Below are 16,923 nucleotides of genomic sequence, written 5' to 3'. Positions count from 1 at the left end.
AGCCTCCCCCCCTGACTTCTTATCTGTGCATTATCAGGCAAACACGTCTTCATTACAGAGAAGCCAGTGAAGACGGGTTCTGCTCTCTCCATTGTAAGCCTATGAAGGGGGGAGGGGCTGAGGGAGCAGGAAGAGGTGACATGAAGGTCAGCTGTTTGTAGACTCTCTGGGCACCTAAAACGCTAAATTCAGGTGTCAGAAAGGTCAGTGCTTATCTATGAACTTACTGAGAGAAGATTGCAGGGTGTTGTGCTTTGCAAGACTGCTCCGTGCTCAGTCACTCCTAACAGCCCCTCCCCTCTCCATAGCCACATAATGGAGACAGAAATCCTGCTTCATTTGATGTGAGGGGGGAGGCTGGGAGATTGCTTTTTCAGTCCAGAAGGAAACTCTTTTGGTTTATAAAACCTATTACAGAGTTTCTTAAAATGGCTTGAACTGTTGATATTTAATGTTTTCAGAAAAATGGCCCTGAAATGACAGTTACGCTTTAAGCTTTCTGTATAGTTTTCTCTGCAGATTTCAACCTTTCAGTCAGATTCTGACAATATGAGTCTTGCTGAAAATTGCTATTAGATTCTATTTTATTCTTTTTGAGGATGAGCAGCCTGGAGCCGCCTTACAGCTACTTATCCCTCCATCAACAAGCTGTTCTGCTGACAGCTAATAATGTACAGATATGTTTAGACGCGTCTGTGTAGATTTCACACTGATCAGTTTTACCTTAAAGGTAGCTTCACACGTACCGGATTTGCAGTGGATTTCACGCTTCGAGTTTGCAGCGAAATCCACTGTGAATCCTGGTAGTGTGAAGGTCACAAGGTATGGGGTTACATACCCACAGCGAAATGAAAATTCCGCTGCAAGTTTGTAACCTGACCCCTTTAACCCCCGCAGCATACATTACTTGCTCGGCGCCGCGACTGCATGTGAGACACCCGGGTGCCGATTGTCCAGCTCAGCCAATCAGTGCTGCTGTGCACTGATTGGCTGAGCTGGACCGACAGGAGTCCCAGATGCAGCCACGGCACTGAGCAGGTAACATATGCTGCAGGCTCCAGGCGGTTAGAGGGGCTGGGTTACATACTTGCAGCAGAATGAAGATTTCGCTGCGTGTATGTAACCCCACTGAACTTCACACTACCAGGATTCGCAGTGGATTTCGCTGCAAACTCGCAGCGTGAAATCTGCTGCAAATCCGATGCGTGTGAAGCTACCCATAGTTGTTCCTTTGTGTTGTGATGCCCATACAGTGGGGCTGATTTACTATCCCCCAATTTAAAGTCGTTATGCTGTTGGTTGAATAGTTTTTTTTCCCCCACATCATATTCAGTAATGTGGTGCATGCCCTTAGTAAATATTTTTTTTTTTTTTCCACGGGACAAAACTAAAACCTAACCATCCCCCTACACTAGAAGTGGATGATTTTTAGAATAGAAAACCCATGAAAAAATGACGGTATGCTTAGTAAATCTGTCAGTTGTGGCAGGTTTTAAAGGACACACTCATGACACACCCACTTAAAGGGTTTTTGGACAAAAATGACAAGTTTGTCAAATTTTTGAAAAAATTGTCTTGCACACCTTTAGTAAACAGCCCCAGTACGTATGTGTGAAACAAATGTATGATATACATGTAAATTTGTGGTTACAGCCAAAAGAGATATATGAACACTACATAAATAAAATTTGCAACCATTCTTACTCAGCTAAAACAATATACACATCTCATAATGAAAAACTGCTTTATTATAAAACATAGTAAATATGCTACAAGCTTCATCAAAGTGTACGAGTGCTTATTTATTTACAGGGAGTCTTCAAAGGATAACACAAGGAAGACCATGTTGTACCTAGAAGTAGGAACATCATTCCCACCATTACTCATGCAGAACAATGTCCACAGGGTACAGCTGTTTGTTCTTAGGACTTCTGTTCCTGCACCATAAGATACAGTTTCACACAACCTTTTGCTGAAGGACATAACTCTTTCCACATTTCCGTATTCTCAATGGTCAGTAAATCCTGCAGAAAAAGAGATCCAAAAAATTACACATAAATTACAATTAAAGATTTGTTCTTGGCATGAGCTGACCATGCTTATTGTGGATGAATATGTATCATGATGTACAAGTAGAAGAAGTAACCTCTTGGATTTTAATAAGGGATCTAAATAAAAAGTAGGGATCCCCTTTTAAGGAAAGTTATAGACAGCAGATATCTCAAGTAGAAAGACAGGTTGTCTGTCTATCGCTAATACTGTTATCTCAAAATGGAATGTTTGGCATTAATATAACAAGGTTAGGATCACACCTTTTCCCCCTCTGTCCGATGTTGGTAGAAGGAGATTAGTTGGGGGGAAAGATTAGAAGCAACAAGGGAAAATATTACTTTACTGAAAGTGTAGTAGATGCTTGGAACAAACTTCCAGCAGATATGGTTGGTAAATCTACAATACCTGAAATCAAACCTGCCTGGGATAAATATATATCTATTCTAAGGTAATAAGAAAGTAAATACCAAAAGGGCAGACTAGATGGATGAGGTGGTCTTTTTCTGCTGACAATCTTCTATGTTTCTATGTGCTACTGGTTATTCTGTTCTGCTCTACTGTAAGTCCTGAGGGCATCTGAGTGCAGGAGCTGTTGTAAGGACCCAGTAAAGGTGACTGCTATAGGTGAAGGTTAGTTCAGCAGACCAATTAGCATCCTTAAGGCCCTATTATACAGGCCGACAGTGCGCTGATAGCGCTCGTTTGCTCCTCATTCCCTGCTCACTGGTGTCGGTATTCCACGCATGTTAAAAGACAAACGACTTTAACAATCAGCTGACATGAATTATGTCGGCTGATCGTTGCCTTCTATTCCACGGGACGATTATCAGCCGAATACGGCCGATAATTGTTCCATGGAATAGGGCCTTAAGGCTGGGTTCACACTATGTTATTCTAATCAGTTTTTTTTTCATCCGTTTGATCAAAAAAACGGATGAAAAAAAACTGAGGTATTCGTGTGCATCCGTTTTTCCATTGACATACATTATAAAATAATGGATCAAAAAACATACATTTTTAATCCATTATCACATTAATATGGTTGACCACATTTTTGTGTATGCTAAAAAAATTATGTCTTTTTATAATGTAATTCCGTGGAAAAACAGATCAAAACTGATGTACACAAATACATCCATTTTTTCAACAGTTTTCTGCACAAAACAGATGTAAAAAAAGGAATGCAAAAACCCAGCTTTTACAGATGTACTGTATATAACAGACATACAGACTCACTTACTCGTGTTCTTTCCCTGAAATAAAGAAGCTTTTTTTTCACCCACCACTCTACACTGCCAAGATTGGACACCAACATAGCAAATCACTATCTGGGAGAAGTACTGTGCTGGTTTAAGTTTTCAGACTCTGGAAAGACACTCTGTGACAGCAAGATGAGATCTTTAAATGTGTAAGGAATAAAGATTAAGTGTATTTGAATGTTAGTAAACGTTTTATTATGTAATGAGAATTCCATAACATTGTCAGATAAGACCCGAAAACAACTTTAGGGTAGCTTCACACGTAATGGATTCACAGCGGATTTCACGCTGCGAGTTTGCAGCAAAATCCACAGCAAATCCTGCTACTGTGATTTTCAATGGGGTTACATACCCGCAGCGGAGTTTTCATTCCGCTGCGAGTATGTAACACCCCCCCCCCCCCCCCCGCAGTGGATTTCGCTGAAAAATCGCAAAACCGTTACGTGTGAAGGCACCCTCAAAGGGGTATTTCGATCTAATATTGTCATGACATATTGCAAGCATATGCCCACAATCCTAAGAATGATTGGGATGCAGTGCTAGCATATTGCCATCTCTCTTCTAACGTTTTCCCTGTATAGAGGTGCCCAGGTGCCTGGCTGTGCAGGGAGGTGCGGATAACTCCATTGAAAACCAACAATTGTCTGAACATTCAGATGCCAGTATTATACAAGGAAAAACAGTAAAAGGGATGCAGAGAGTCCAAGGATCAGACCACCACTGATCAGAATGAGATGGCACATCCTGGTTATAAGCCATCAGGTGGACATTATTCTTTAAAGACATGTTTTGTCAATGCACATAGTACATAATGCTATAAAACATACAACACACCCCTAAACTTACCTCTTTTTTAAGAAAAATGATTTCTGTTGATTCATGTGCTTCGGGGCCACCCTGCAAATACCTTTCTTTCACCTCCTCTGAAGTCAAACTGCACCTGATAATAAGGCGACAGCAAATTCATAAGAAATTAGAAACAATCAAAGAGAAAAGGAGCAATATAAGCTGCATCTGATCTGGTCTTACTTGACATAGAATTCAGCACTAGGCCGGCCTGCACTGGTGTGATTGCGAGCAATACCCAAAAGAAGAGGTTCACTAAGGGTAGACACTGGTAAATTGACCTAGAAACGTAAAAGCATATACAATATGAATATATTATAACAAGTCACTGGGCTGCGTACATCAGAAGACTACTAACTAGGCCACTGGATGCTCCATACTGACACCTAATGGTCACTGCATAAACTACAGATAAACAATACATGATATAAAAGGCACCATAGAATTTACACATGGAAACCACAAGATCTTATATGTTTTCAATGTATTCATCTAGCCTAAGCAAAGCTATCAGGTCAAAGCAAAGTGATAAAAGCCTAAACTAATATAACTGCAAGAAAAGAAACCGATGTTGTGACGATCGAAACTCTCAGGTCACATATTTGGGGAGATTAACACTACTGAGCCCAACAATCTACAACATACATTCATATTCAATCCCCTCTGGATGACAGAATTATGCTAGATTACTCACATAGGTTTCCCGCACCCCAATATCTCCAACAATTAAATGCTGCTGCCGCTACCTGTACTTGTCAGGCAACAGGGGCCTATTATGGATATCTCACTATATCCCAACATCCAAACTAATTTCACTATACACAATGGCAACATTCCCTCCCTCCGAAAGTATAAGTTCCATAATACACAATAGTGCAGTGCAATACGAAAAGTAATTGTCAGATAAAACAAAAAGGTTACAAATAGAGATGAGCGAACCAGGTTCGGGATAGAGTCGATCCGAACCCGAACGTTCGGCATTAGATTAGCTGGGGCTGCTGAACTTGGATAAAGCTCTAAGGTTGTCTGGAAAACATGGATACAGCCAATGACTATATCCATGCTTTCCACATAGCCTCAGGGCTTTATCCAACTTCAGCAGCCACCGCTAATCAAATGCCGAACGTTCGGGTTCGGATCGACTCAAGCATGCTTGAGGTTCGCTCATCTCTAGTTACAAATAAAACATGATGCAAACAGATAGAAGTAAATGGGAAAAGAACAAATAGCTTATTGGTGTGGGGTACAGCAGAGAAATATAGGCAGCCCCTCCCAGCCTTCTCAATATGGGCAGCCCCTCCAAGCCTTCTCCATATGGGCAGCCCCTCCAGGCCACACCTCCTTCAACTTTCCCCCAGTCATGTGACCGGAAACTGGCTGATTACATTAATACCCAGACTGTTCAAGACGACATTGACGCTTTATGCCATATTATTTCATTATTACCTCATAAAAGAATTATCCACCCGCCAGGTTTCCACTCATATTATCCCCAACCTACCCATATCAAACCAGAATATGAAATAATAATAATTGGCTATATACCATTCTCTTAAAATCCTAGCATTTGATGTCAAAGAAGGGACGAAATTATACAGAAAGATTAAAATACAACACAAATTATGACCATGGTAGCTTTGAAGTCTAATACTTCTATTGTGTTTACTGGCCCAGGGGTAAAAGCTGGAGACAGTGTCTGGATTCGCACAACATGGGGTAGGTGGTTGACTGGGGTAGGATGGTTAGCACTGCTGTGTAAACTGTGTCCCAACTCCTCCACCTCTGCAGGGGGCAATTAATCCACTAGAGGAGGAGGCCGGCATCCTTTGATCTCCTGGGCTAAACATTTTGTTGCGGCTGATAACCTCATCTGCATGTGTCTTCCTGTTGAGGACACAATGTGGGGATGCAAGTACCTACATACAATTCTACACACATAATGCATACTTCTGGTCATATTGTCACATATATTATAACACACATACCATATAGGACAACTGATACCACAAATAGGCTGTATATTGTGCTCATCAGAATATAATAAACTATACAAGATATAATATACAAGAGACTCTCACCTCATCCCGTATCTCAGCCAGAATGGATGAGAACAGTTCTCTGATCACCAATTCTGGTTGTAAAACGTCCAAACTCAACTCTTCCTCGGGAATATCAGGAGCAACAGCCTAAAATGGGAGACAAAAACTGAAAGTTAAAACTTGTTCTGATTCACTCCTGTATGTGGTAAGCAGCATAGTCACATATATACATGCCAAAAAGCCACTTATAAGAGCCACTGCTTCCTGGTCCCTGGGTACAGGACCCAAAAGACACGAGTACTGTGGCTAAGAAACTGCATGTAGGTCATGATAAAACAGCATATAATACTGCTCGTGTAGTGTGACAAATCTTCCATCGCCTTTTACCTACACAATGATGCAGTTTGTAGCATGTCACAATTTACCCAATGATTTCCAGGTTCACGTTACCTTTGGTTCAGGGTGTCCTCCTGGAACATCAAGAAGACCCGGCGCCTCTCCTACCCTATGGCTTCTTCTCAGCATGACAAAGAGTCCATCTTTACACTGTAAGGCAGCTCCTACACCAAGCGGCTGTGCCAAGTAAGCCTGAGGGTCCCCAAACTCTTGTCCTCCCCTTTCTTGTAGGGCACTTGCCTCACCTGACCAGTTGGTTCCTAGGAAGTCTCTATAGCATGTTAGGGCCAAGTGTAGGGTAAGCCCTCCTTCCTCACCCTGGGTAGCATCACTTTCTCCCTTTTCCTTTCCTCCATCACACTCACTGCTTTCTTTACTCAGTCCATCCTTATTCTGCTTGGCTGCATCTCTATCCCTTGTTCCAGCATCATCTTCTGGCAAGACAGAATGAAGCCTGAATTTTGCTCCATTAAATACCCATGGTTGCTTTCGTTGACGTTCTTCCCAGTCTGCAAGAATCTGCTCCTCTAATGGAGGAGGAAGGCGACGTCGCTGATACAGTGGGGAGAGCTGAGCGTGGACCTTACGCTGAGGGATGCCCTGCGGGGTAGGACTGCTGTACAGTATGGAGATCTCTGGATCCATGTGGCCTGCGGAGCGGGCACAAAACTGAAGTAAGTCACAAAACAATAGTATCTTATCCTTAGATAAAGAATCCTGAATGTCGACGTATAGACGCCAGTGTCCGAATGCAGAAACAGAACAAGTCAGAACAGTTCTCTACATTATAACAGCAGTAAATTAACCCTGAGGATAATGTATCAGTACAGAAGCCATAATACAGTATGAGAGCTCTTACCTCCTCCTCTGATCAGGCCAAACTCATCATATGGTTCGGAGTAGAAGCCACAGTGACTATAAGGCCCTGACCCCTCCCCTAACTCAGGCGTCATGGAATGTGACCATACGAATGTAGATGATCCTGCCCCACCTAGTCACACCGTACAGGCACATTCAGTACTTTCTCCCTGGGGAAGCTAAATAAATACTGTCTTCTTCACAGTATTTGATGTTATGTTCTATTACTAGTACAATTCATCTTTTACTGACATAAGTTGAATTTAGAAATGCATATAATGTTAGCGACCATGTATAGACCACATACAAACACTGTGATCTATGAAAGTAAATATAAGTGACATTCACACATACACAATTTGTCACAGATTTTATGAAATTTATGAAATCTGTGTTTCTGCTTTTAGAGCAGAGTGGTGGTCAGTAACCGAGACAATGAGCTATGAACAATGGGAAGGAAAGAGCAGCAAATCAGTTTGCTAAATATATAACTTGGCGAGCCCTACAAGTATAACTATATTTTCTGAGATGGGAATACCCCTTTAAAGGGAACCAATCACCCAGAAAATCAATGTAAAGACAAGGATATGTGCTGATAGATCACCCAGCACACTTCCCAAATATGCCCCTGTAACCTCCGTGCCCCCCTCAATTAGACAGTAATCTTACTTTGTTCAGGTCACGCGCTGTATGTAAATTTTTGCTAACTAGTCCTGGTGGGCGTATGTAGTCCTGGTGAGCGTATGTAGTCACGGTCCGGGGGCGTATGTAGTCACGGTCCGGGGGCGTATCTAGTCACGGTCCGGGGGCGTATGTAGTCACGGTCCGGGGCTGTAATCACGCCCAGAGGGGCGTGATTCGGAGGCTTGCGGTACAGTGACGTCATCCGGCGGCTTGCGTTCCGCGTCGCGGCCGCGCTGACGTGTTCGGGAACCCGCGCATGCGCAGTACGGCGGGAGACGACGCTGACGTACTGCGCATGCACGGGTTCCCGAACACGTCAGCGCGGCCGCGACGCGGAACGCAAGCCGCCGGATGACGTCACTGGACCGCAAGCCTCCGAATCACGCCCCTCTGGGCGTGATTACAGCCCCGGACCGTGACTACATACGCCCCCGGACCGTGACTAGATACGCCCCCGGACCGTGACTACATACGCCCACCAGGACTACATACGCCCACCAGGACTAGTTAGCAAAAATTTACATACAGCGCGTGACCTGAACAAAGTAAGATTACTGTCTAATTGAGGGGGGCACAGAGGTTACAGGGGCATATTTGGGAAGTGTGCTGGGTGATCTATCAGCACATATCCTTGTCTTTACATTGATTTTCTGGGTGATTGGTTCCCTTTAAGGAGGTGGTTCAAGTCAATGTAACATCCATGTGCCAGGACCCCAGGTTTCCCTGCAGAACATTGCCCATCACACTCCCTCTGCAGGCTTGTCTTTTTCCTATAGTCTATAATATAGTGCGCTTCCCTATGAAAGCATATGCACCTGGCTATTCACATGATTTATAGATCAAGCCGTCTTCTTCCACGGCTTCATAATAAAAAATACTGTTCAATCAAGCGACCAACGATTTCTCATTGGTCGTTTAATCGTTGTTTGCTATTACACAAAACGATTATTCTTCAATTACGAACGATCTGACGTTTTTTTTAACGATAATCGTCCCATGGAATAGGACCCTTACCCAATATTCCTGCATCCAACACATCAACTTTATGAACTCACTGTTCCCTCTACCTAATATGTCCTTCCATTGACTGATGCCAGTGTCACTGGATAATGACATAATCTATGTAATACACTTGAACTGAGTGTGGTTTTAATGTTATGGCTGATATGGAGGACACACCTACTAAGACAGATATATATATCTACACCCTCACACAGAGTATACGTCATACACAAGAGACGTCAGATGGGTGCAGCTATTACAGTCTAGTGACACAGTGATAGAAGCTTCTAGCTCTGTGCTTCACATTCCAGACAGATTACAGACATGACAGGTTCCCACATCATGTACATGGTGTTACCTAAAACCCCTTAGGTTACTAACCCGCTAGTAAACAATAACACATAGTGCTCAGCCGCCCCACACAATCACTGTAAGGTTACCCTCTGAATCCGCTTATACCATAGTGTGCAATGTCCCTGCACGGAGATGAATATATCACACGTATTCACAGGACCCATAGACATACAGGACTATAGAGGTTACATGGAACCTATGCTGCACCCTTTCTTCCAAAAATAGCACCTCATCTGTCCTCAGGTTGTGTGTGGTATTACAAGTAAGTGGCATCCCTCATCTATTAGACAGAATATGCCATGAATGTTATAGATACGTATATATCCCTTTAAGGCCTCCGTCACATCACATTTGCGCCTTCTATGGCAGCTATACGTCGACAATATTTAAAATAGAATGCCATTTGTATATGTGTGTGGACAGACAGGAGCCCTATTGACTGAAATGGCCCAAATGGAGTCAACTAGTGACTATGTTTGGGTCATTCCCCGCATGTACGTGTAGCTACTGGATACAGGTGTTGTCCACAGGGTCTAGATGTTGCAGTTGTGGTGTGGCGCCCCCTGGTGTTCTTTTATTGCCTCTCAGTCTCAAAACATCTATTTCATGGCCCAGATTTATCACGGGATGTAAAATATAGTCTGGCGTACACTGCCCACCGCAACCAATCACAGCGCCTCTCTCTTATTTTACCAGAGCTGAAAGCTGAGCTGTGATTGGTTGCTGTGGGCAGTTTACACCCTTACATCCTTCGATAAATCCCCCCCCCCCATGTGCCCAGTGCTGATAAGGAGACATCACTTGTAGTGCGACGATGCTTATAGGCTGGCTGCACATTGGAGGGAACCCCTCTACCGCATGTGCACAAGGGTATAGAGAAGTCTGACTGAGCATGTGCGACCACCCAGTAATAGACACAAAGACAAGCTGAGACAAAATCAAACAAACAGCAGGGGGCGCCATTACATTTATTTCAATGGCTCCATCTGGGGGGGGGGAATCACATTGGGGGACATTCGCTATATAGCCCAAAACGTGCAATTATTCTTCAGAGTATTTGTCCTTTTTTTAGCCAGCCGAATAGGACTAATTTAACAAACTATTCTGGTACTGACCAGACGTAGGCCCGCACCAGTTTGTGCAATTTTTTTAAAAAAATTGCAAATGATAAATTTGGCACAAATCCCGGATAATGCAAATTTTTGGGTTAATTACTAGTCGCACCTAAAAAATATTCGCCTGTCGAAAACTGGTTCAGAAATAGAACTTCCGACTAAAAATGGGCGAAAAATCCAGTTATTCACCTAAAAAAGGGGCAAAGCCCTTAAACAATTTCCCCCATTGAGTCTTATGAGAGCAGACTAGGTTCTTCCTAGGACAGCCATAAAGCAAGGGAACCTGGGCCCTCCAGCTGCTGCAAAACTACAACTCCCATCATGCCAGGACTTTAGCTTTGGCTGTCCAGGCATGATGGGAGTTGTAGTTTTGCAGCAGCTGGAGAGCCATGGTTCCCTACCCATTGGCCCTCAGCAATACTTATACAGGTAATCCCATCCTGTGGTCCCAATGTGCTCTACCCTATGAGTCGGGCTGGCAGGGCATGCCGGGAGTTGTAGTTCTAGTCTCGTGTACAGGTCTGTATACCGCGGCGCCGCTTCCCCTGCTATAATGGAGGCAGCTGGGGCCTTCTAGCTGCCAATGGAAACTTCCCCTTCTACGTCACCCGCAGACACCGGCCCAGTGTACACCAGCTGCACGGATTACTCATACACATACATATAGTTTCCTATGCCATCGCTGGGTACATAGTCTCTGTGATATGACACCGGACTCCTCATTACCTGCTGCTGCGCCGCTGCTCCCGCCTCCTCCGCTCTTATTAGATAACGTTACCGGCGACTAAGGAGCATCACAGCCAATCAGAACGCACCTCTGGTTCACGCATGCGTGGCCCGTCGAAGGTGACATCTGTGAAGACGGTAAGTGGGATTGACTTGTAAACTTTCCCCCCCTGTAATGTGCAAATGGTTTCCTCCATGCCTATGTGGCCTGTAATGGGGGGCTGTTATGTAATGCGTGTTTACGGGGGGGGAGCATTGCCGTATCTGTAAGGGGAAGCTGACTGTTTTGTATGTAAATACAGTGTAAATAGGAGGCCCCTGTGCCGCCAGTCATAGTATTTGTTCTATGAATAGATAGGTTTATGGGTGAGACACATAGGGTTTCCATCGTGGGCAGACAGGCATGGCACACTGGAATACGTTCATAGCCAGTCATGCCGTTATCATCCCCTAGTGCCCTTGTGCCTCCATTTACAGAGCTTTAGACCAGGGTAGGAAACCTTGGCTCTCCAGCTGTTGCAAAACTACAACTCCCATCATGCCTGGACAGTCAAAGCTAAAGCTTTGGCTGTCCAGGCATGATGGGAGTTGTAGTTTTACAACCGCTGGAGGGCCAAGGTTCTCTGCCCCTGCTCTAGACACATAAGCCTTATTGTGCCGTCCCAGGGCAGTGGGCAGAGCGCCAGCATTCTAGGAATACCCCCCTGGAGCTGGGACACATGAGGAGCAGGTAGAACAGCTCTGTAGCCAGAGGAGTAACAGGTCACCATGGGAGCATAACCTGTAATAGGGCCATACAACATCATGTAATAGGCCATACAACATCATGTAATAGGCCATACAACATCATGTAGTAGACCATACAACATCATGTAATAGGGCCATACAACATCATGTAATAGGGCCATACAACATCATGTAATAGACCATACAACATCATGTAATAGACCATACAACATCATGTAATAGGACCATACAACATCATGTAATAGGGCCATACAACATCATGTAATAGACCATACAACATCATGTAATAGACCATACAACATCATGTAATAGGGCCATACAACATCATGTAATAGGCCATACAACATCATGTAATAGACCATACAACATCATGTAGTAGACCATACAACATCATGTAATAGACCATACAACATCATGTAATAGACCATACAACATCATGTAATAGGGCCATACAACATCATGTAATAGACCATACAACATCATGTAATAGGGCCATACAACATTATGTAATAGGGCCATACAATATCATGTAATAGACCATACAACATCATGTAATAGGGCCATACAACATCATGTAATAGGGCTATACAATATCATGTAATAGACCATACAACATTATGTAATAGGGCCATACAACATCATGTAATAGGGCCATACAACATCATGTAATAGGGCTATACAATATCATGTAATAGACCATACAACATTATGTAATAGGGCCATACAACATCATGGGCAGGCTCAGTGCCAGGTCCTGATAATGAAACCCCTATGACGTGATCTCTGTTAGTGCACACAGTGATGTCGCATTCATTGATGGCATGGTATAAGGATGACGCATACGTTTAAGAAATGAGGCACACATCAATGTCCTAGTACCTAGAAATCTAAAGGAATAAGGCTGACAGTGATGCTATAGTACATATTGAAGGCAGTGACGTTACAATAGTGGGGTAATGTGCACAGTGATGTTATAGGATACTGCACACAGTAAGATAACAATACACGGATAATGTGTACAGCGATGGCACAGTCCAGAGATAAGGTCATAAATGTTGAAATAATGCTCACACCGATGTCATAGAGGTACCGAGGTAATGTATACAGCCATGTCAGCACACAGTAGTGTCAAGGAGTTGAGCGAGCATGGGTCATCCAAACCCAAGCATGCGGCATTTGATTGTCATTGGATGCAGCCCTTGGGAGTCCTAAAAATCTGACAGACGTGTCATAATATTTCCTTTCAAATCAGCTGGTTTCAGAAAGATATATAGATTTGTAATTTACTTCTATTTAAAAATCTCAAGTCTTCCTATACTTATCAGCTGCTGTATGTCTTGCAGTAAGTGACACCATGGTCTCTGCTGCCACCTGTGTCCATTTTCCACAGACAGATGATGTCAGTGGAGAGAAGGGTCAGGTGGGCTGGACATCTGCCGCCCAATGCTTTTATTTTTCACAGGGATAAGCCAGTAACACTTGCTGTGGCTCAACCCTCCCAATAGCGAACATGACCAGCGGTCCCAAAAGTTCATTAAATGGTGAGGTCGGGACACCTTCATATTGGAGGGGGACACCAACATGCCCTGAAGATTGAGATGCTGAAACCATACCATACCAACCATAGATAGGCTGACAGATTTCTGTATCTTCTGACTATAATGGAGAGGGACAATAGGTTATATGAACACCAAAGTAAGGGTCCTGGTCTGTACTTTGAAGCATAAAGGATGCCATTTATAGGGGTATATATTGACTTTACCCAGACAGTTGATGATTTTAGGGGATTGGGCATGTTGAATCCCAACATTATACTTCATTTGGTGGTTGGCAACCTCTTATTCCCATCTCCCCATTATAGTTATCGCTCACGCACTGTGTAATCGAAGGGGGGGGGGGGGGGGGGGGGGGCAAAAATAGCAGTCAGCCACCACCAAAAGGTTCTACCCATCTGGGGTAGTTATGGATGCAGCTTTTGGCGCTCTTTAGTGGCTCCATAGAGAATGAATAAGGTTCCAACTGCTCTATTTTGCTGGGATTTCACGGTCCCCATTCTCAATATTGCTGGGGCCCTAGTTATGTCCAATCCTGTGCATGCTCTGGATAGAGAGTTGTCACTTGTAACAATAGAAAGCATTATAAAACTCCTCATGGCTATGTTCCCATTGGAGCGGAATCCGCTTGAAGTTCTCCGCTCGGAATCTGTAGTGTGCACATGATGGGGCAATTGACATCTGTGTCATGAAGGTTTTTGCCGTCCTCTGCACAGTAGGTTTATACTGTAGGTTGAACTTGATGGACTCTCTTAACCTTATTAAGGGCCCTATTACACGGGACGATTATCGTGTGAAAAATCATTATATTGTTTGAATTGAAACAATATTCTTTCTGTGTAATTGCAGGCAATGATCGAAAAATCGTTTGTGTGTCGTTGATCGTCGATTTAGATCTGAACCTAAAATTATTGTAAATCGTCACTAATCGTTAAGTGCAATTGCACATTGTTCATTGTTTTGCTGGGATCGGAAGGAATAAACGATCATAGTAACGATCGTAGTAACCATCTTAACTAACAACCATCGTTCTGTGTAATATGGTGAACGATTTTAGGTAAACGATAATCTCGTTTGCGATCGTTTATCGTTAATCATTAAAAATTGCTCCATGTAATAGGACCCTAACTTTATAACTTTTCCTCACTCGTATTATATGGAGCTACATCTCAGGCAAAGGACCGGAGGGGAAGTCAGTATTATATCTATATCATCAAGGAAGATGGAATTTTTTTGTACATATCTATATTTTGCTTGTGTTTCCCTGAACCCCATGGCATCCTGTTCCTGTATAGCAGAGAAGCAGGACTAGCTGCATTCTCTACATGAAAAGGCTTCATCCTGGAAAGTTGATATGTAGCTATGAGCGAACCTCAAGCTCACTTGGGTTCATCCTGGATACACACGCAGTGATGACTGCTATGCTATGTACTTTCCATTGTGCCCTATGCCAATAGCAGAGGGTGCAGTGGAAAGTAAGTACTGTAGTGATGTTCACATTTGGTATGAGACCAGGCGTTCTGTGACCTGGCCGGGTCACGGAATGGCCGGTCTCAGGAAAGGTTATCCTGGTCGGTACTGCAGTACCGGACGGATGATCTTTAGCACCACTGAGTTCTGATGCAGGCGCATCAGAACTCCCCACAGAACACAATGGAGCGTGCGGCCATAGCCGCTCGCTCCAATGTGTGAACTGACAGGGTTTTCTGCGGCCACTGTTCACTGAATAGTGGCCGCAGAAAACTGAAGTGTCAGTTTTCTACGGCGCCGCTAGGGATATTAGCCGGATGGAATACTATGTATATACACTCCGGCCAGGATTCCCTCAGCCTGCAGCACTACGCAAGTACCGCAGAAATCAGATTTCTGCGGAACTTACGTAGTGTGAACATAGCCTAAAAGAGAAAACTAACAGCTGCTCTGTGATCATTTGCTATGGGACAACATTTGCTGTCAGGGACTGTCAGGAGGCCATTATTCACACTCAGTTTTTTGCCAACCCTGCCAAACTTCACAGGTTTACATAATGTATATGACCAGCTTGAGCCGTATCCCTTCTCAGCTCATATATGGTACATACATCATTGTATACATGGTCAAGTAGATGGCACGCTGGGCATTGTTTTTGTCTTGATGAAATCTGGGCTGTGTAGTCTAATAAAGCCGTGTGTTACATAACACATTGGTTATGGTGTCAGTGTGTATGTGGTGTACAAGACATTGCAGCCAGAGTACGTCGCCTCCCGGGTTGTTTGATCATTTATGTTGTATTTCTAATAGGAGACCTGGAAAATAACATAGGCGAGATTCCTCACAGTATCCTCATATCTAATTGCCGGCCTACACGTTTTACCATACATTGAAGTGAAAGCCAAAAATGTTGCTGCCAATTTGTAGACGATTACACGGTTATTTGGAATAAAACAATAGTAGTGACGGTACTGAGTGATAATTACATCCTGTGTCCCAATGCAGAAGGCAGACAATGAGCAGATACTTACTGAATATTACATGATAAATCTCATTATTGCACAATACCGCACTGTTATAGTCCAATACTATAGACAGCGCTTTACCTGGAAAAAGCTGATGTTTTATAGAATGGTATACAGCCTCATTATGGGATCTATGGAAAATAGTATTCTAGAAAACAAATTCTATCTAGTCAGCCGTATCTTAGATGGCACCTTAGATTAGCATAGATGTTATTTTAAAGGGGTATTCCATTCAAACACAACTTTTGATATGTTAATGCCCAAGATGAAACTAACAATTCATTCCATACTTGTTATTATCTATTTAGTCTCCTTCCTCCAGTTCTGAGCTGCTGTTTTCTGCTGAAAACACAAATATCTGTGTGTGAGCCTTTTCTTTGTCTCCCCCCTCCCTTCTGAGGCAGCTGATGTAAACAAGTCCCTGACTGGCTTTATCTGCAACTATTGTAGCTTCTTTGCAATACTGGGAGGGTTATTTTAAGGTCAAGTTGCTAATGAACTCACTGTGAATAATGGTGCGTTTACACATAACGATTATAAGGCGAATGTGCGAGATAACGATCGAATTCGAACGATAATCGTATGTGTAAATGCAGCGAACGATCAAACGACGAAGGGGAAATCGTTCATTTTGATCTTTCAACATGTTATCAAATCGTTGTTCGTCGTTCGCAAAAAATTCGCAGATCGTTCCGTGTGAACAGTCGTTCGCCGATTTAACCAATGTATGAGATAGGCTTAAGGATCGCAAAACGATCACAAAACGAATTTTCCGTACGATATATTGTACCGTATAA

At 43.3% G+C, this 16,923-nt stretch overlaps 2 protein-coding genes across 3 annotated transcripts in view; one reads left to right on the top strand and one right to left on the bottom strand.

Annotated features, from left to right (window-relative positions):
• Positions 1 to 1,730: 1,730 nt before the first annotated feature.
• Positions 1,731 to 11,423, bottom strand: NUDT22 (nudix hydrolase 22). 2 transcript variants are annotated; one of them, XM_069968258.1, is made up of 6 exons: positions 11,332 to 11,423; positions 6,647 to 7,242; positions 6,236 to 6,343; positions 4,341 to 4,438; positions 4,158 to 4,251; positions 1,731 to 2,024 (listed from the first exon to the last, which is right to left on the bottom strand). In XM_069968258.1, the coding sequence occupies exons 2-6, from the start codon at positions 7,235 to 7,237 to the stop codon at positions 1,923 to 1,925; spliced, it is 993 nt and encodes a 330-aa protein (XP_069824359.1). In that variant the 5' UTR covers positions 7,238 to 7,242; positions 11,332 to 11,423; the 3' UTR covers positions 1,731 to 1,922. The 2 variants fall into 2 exon arrangements, with proteins under 2 accessions (XP_069824359.1, XP_069824360.1); XM_069968259.1 differs by lacking the exon at positions 11,332 to 11,423 and adding an exon at positions 11,068 to 11,147.
• The window catches only part of DNAJC4 (DnaJ heat shock protein family (Hsp40) member C4), a 22,231-nt gene continuing 16,685 nt past the window's right edge, over positions 11,378 to 16,923 (top strand). Inside the window, exon 1 of the mRNA XM_069968260.1 lies at positions 11,378 to 11,469. The gene's annotated coding sequence lies outside the window, so the exon portion shown is untranslated. The remainder of the gene's footprint in view (positions 11,470 to 16,923) is intronic.

This window comes from Dendropsophus ebraccatus, chromosome 4, assembly GCF_027789765.1.
Source record: "Dendropsophus ebraccatus isolate aDenEbr1 chromosome 4, aDenEbr1.pat, whole genome shotgun sequence".
In the NCBI taxonomy this organism is placed as follows: domain Eukaryota; kingdom Metazoa; phylum Chordata; class Amphibia; order Anura; family Hylidae; genus Dendropsophus; species Dendropsophus ebraccatus.
Note: the sequence above shows the minus strand (reverse complement) of the source record. Positions and strands in the feature narration are given on the sequence as shown.

Excerpts from the sequence above, each read along its gene's own strand:
- NUDT22 (XM_069968258.1), bottom strand. The coding sequence starts at position 7,237 with ATGGATCCAGAGATCTCCATACTGTACAGCAGTCCTACCCCGCAGGGC. Across the intron at positions 4,439-6,235 it reads TGGCTGAGATACGGGATGAG|GTCAATTTACCAGTGTCTAC; the intron begins GTGAGAGTCTCT and ends TTACGTTTCTAG. Across the intron at positions 4,252-4,340 it reads AGTGCTGAATTCTATGTCAA|GTGCAGTTTGACTTCAGAGG; the intron begins GTAAGACCAGAT and ends CCTTATTATCAG.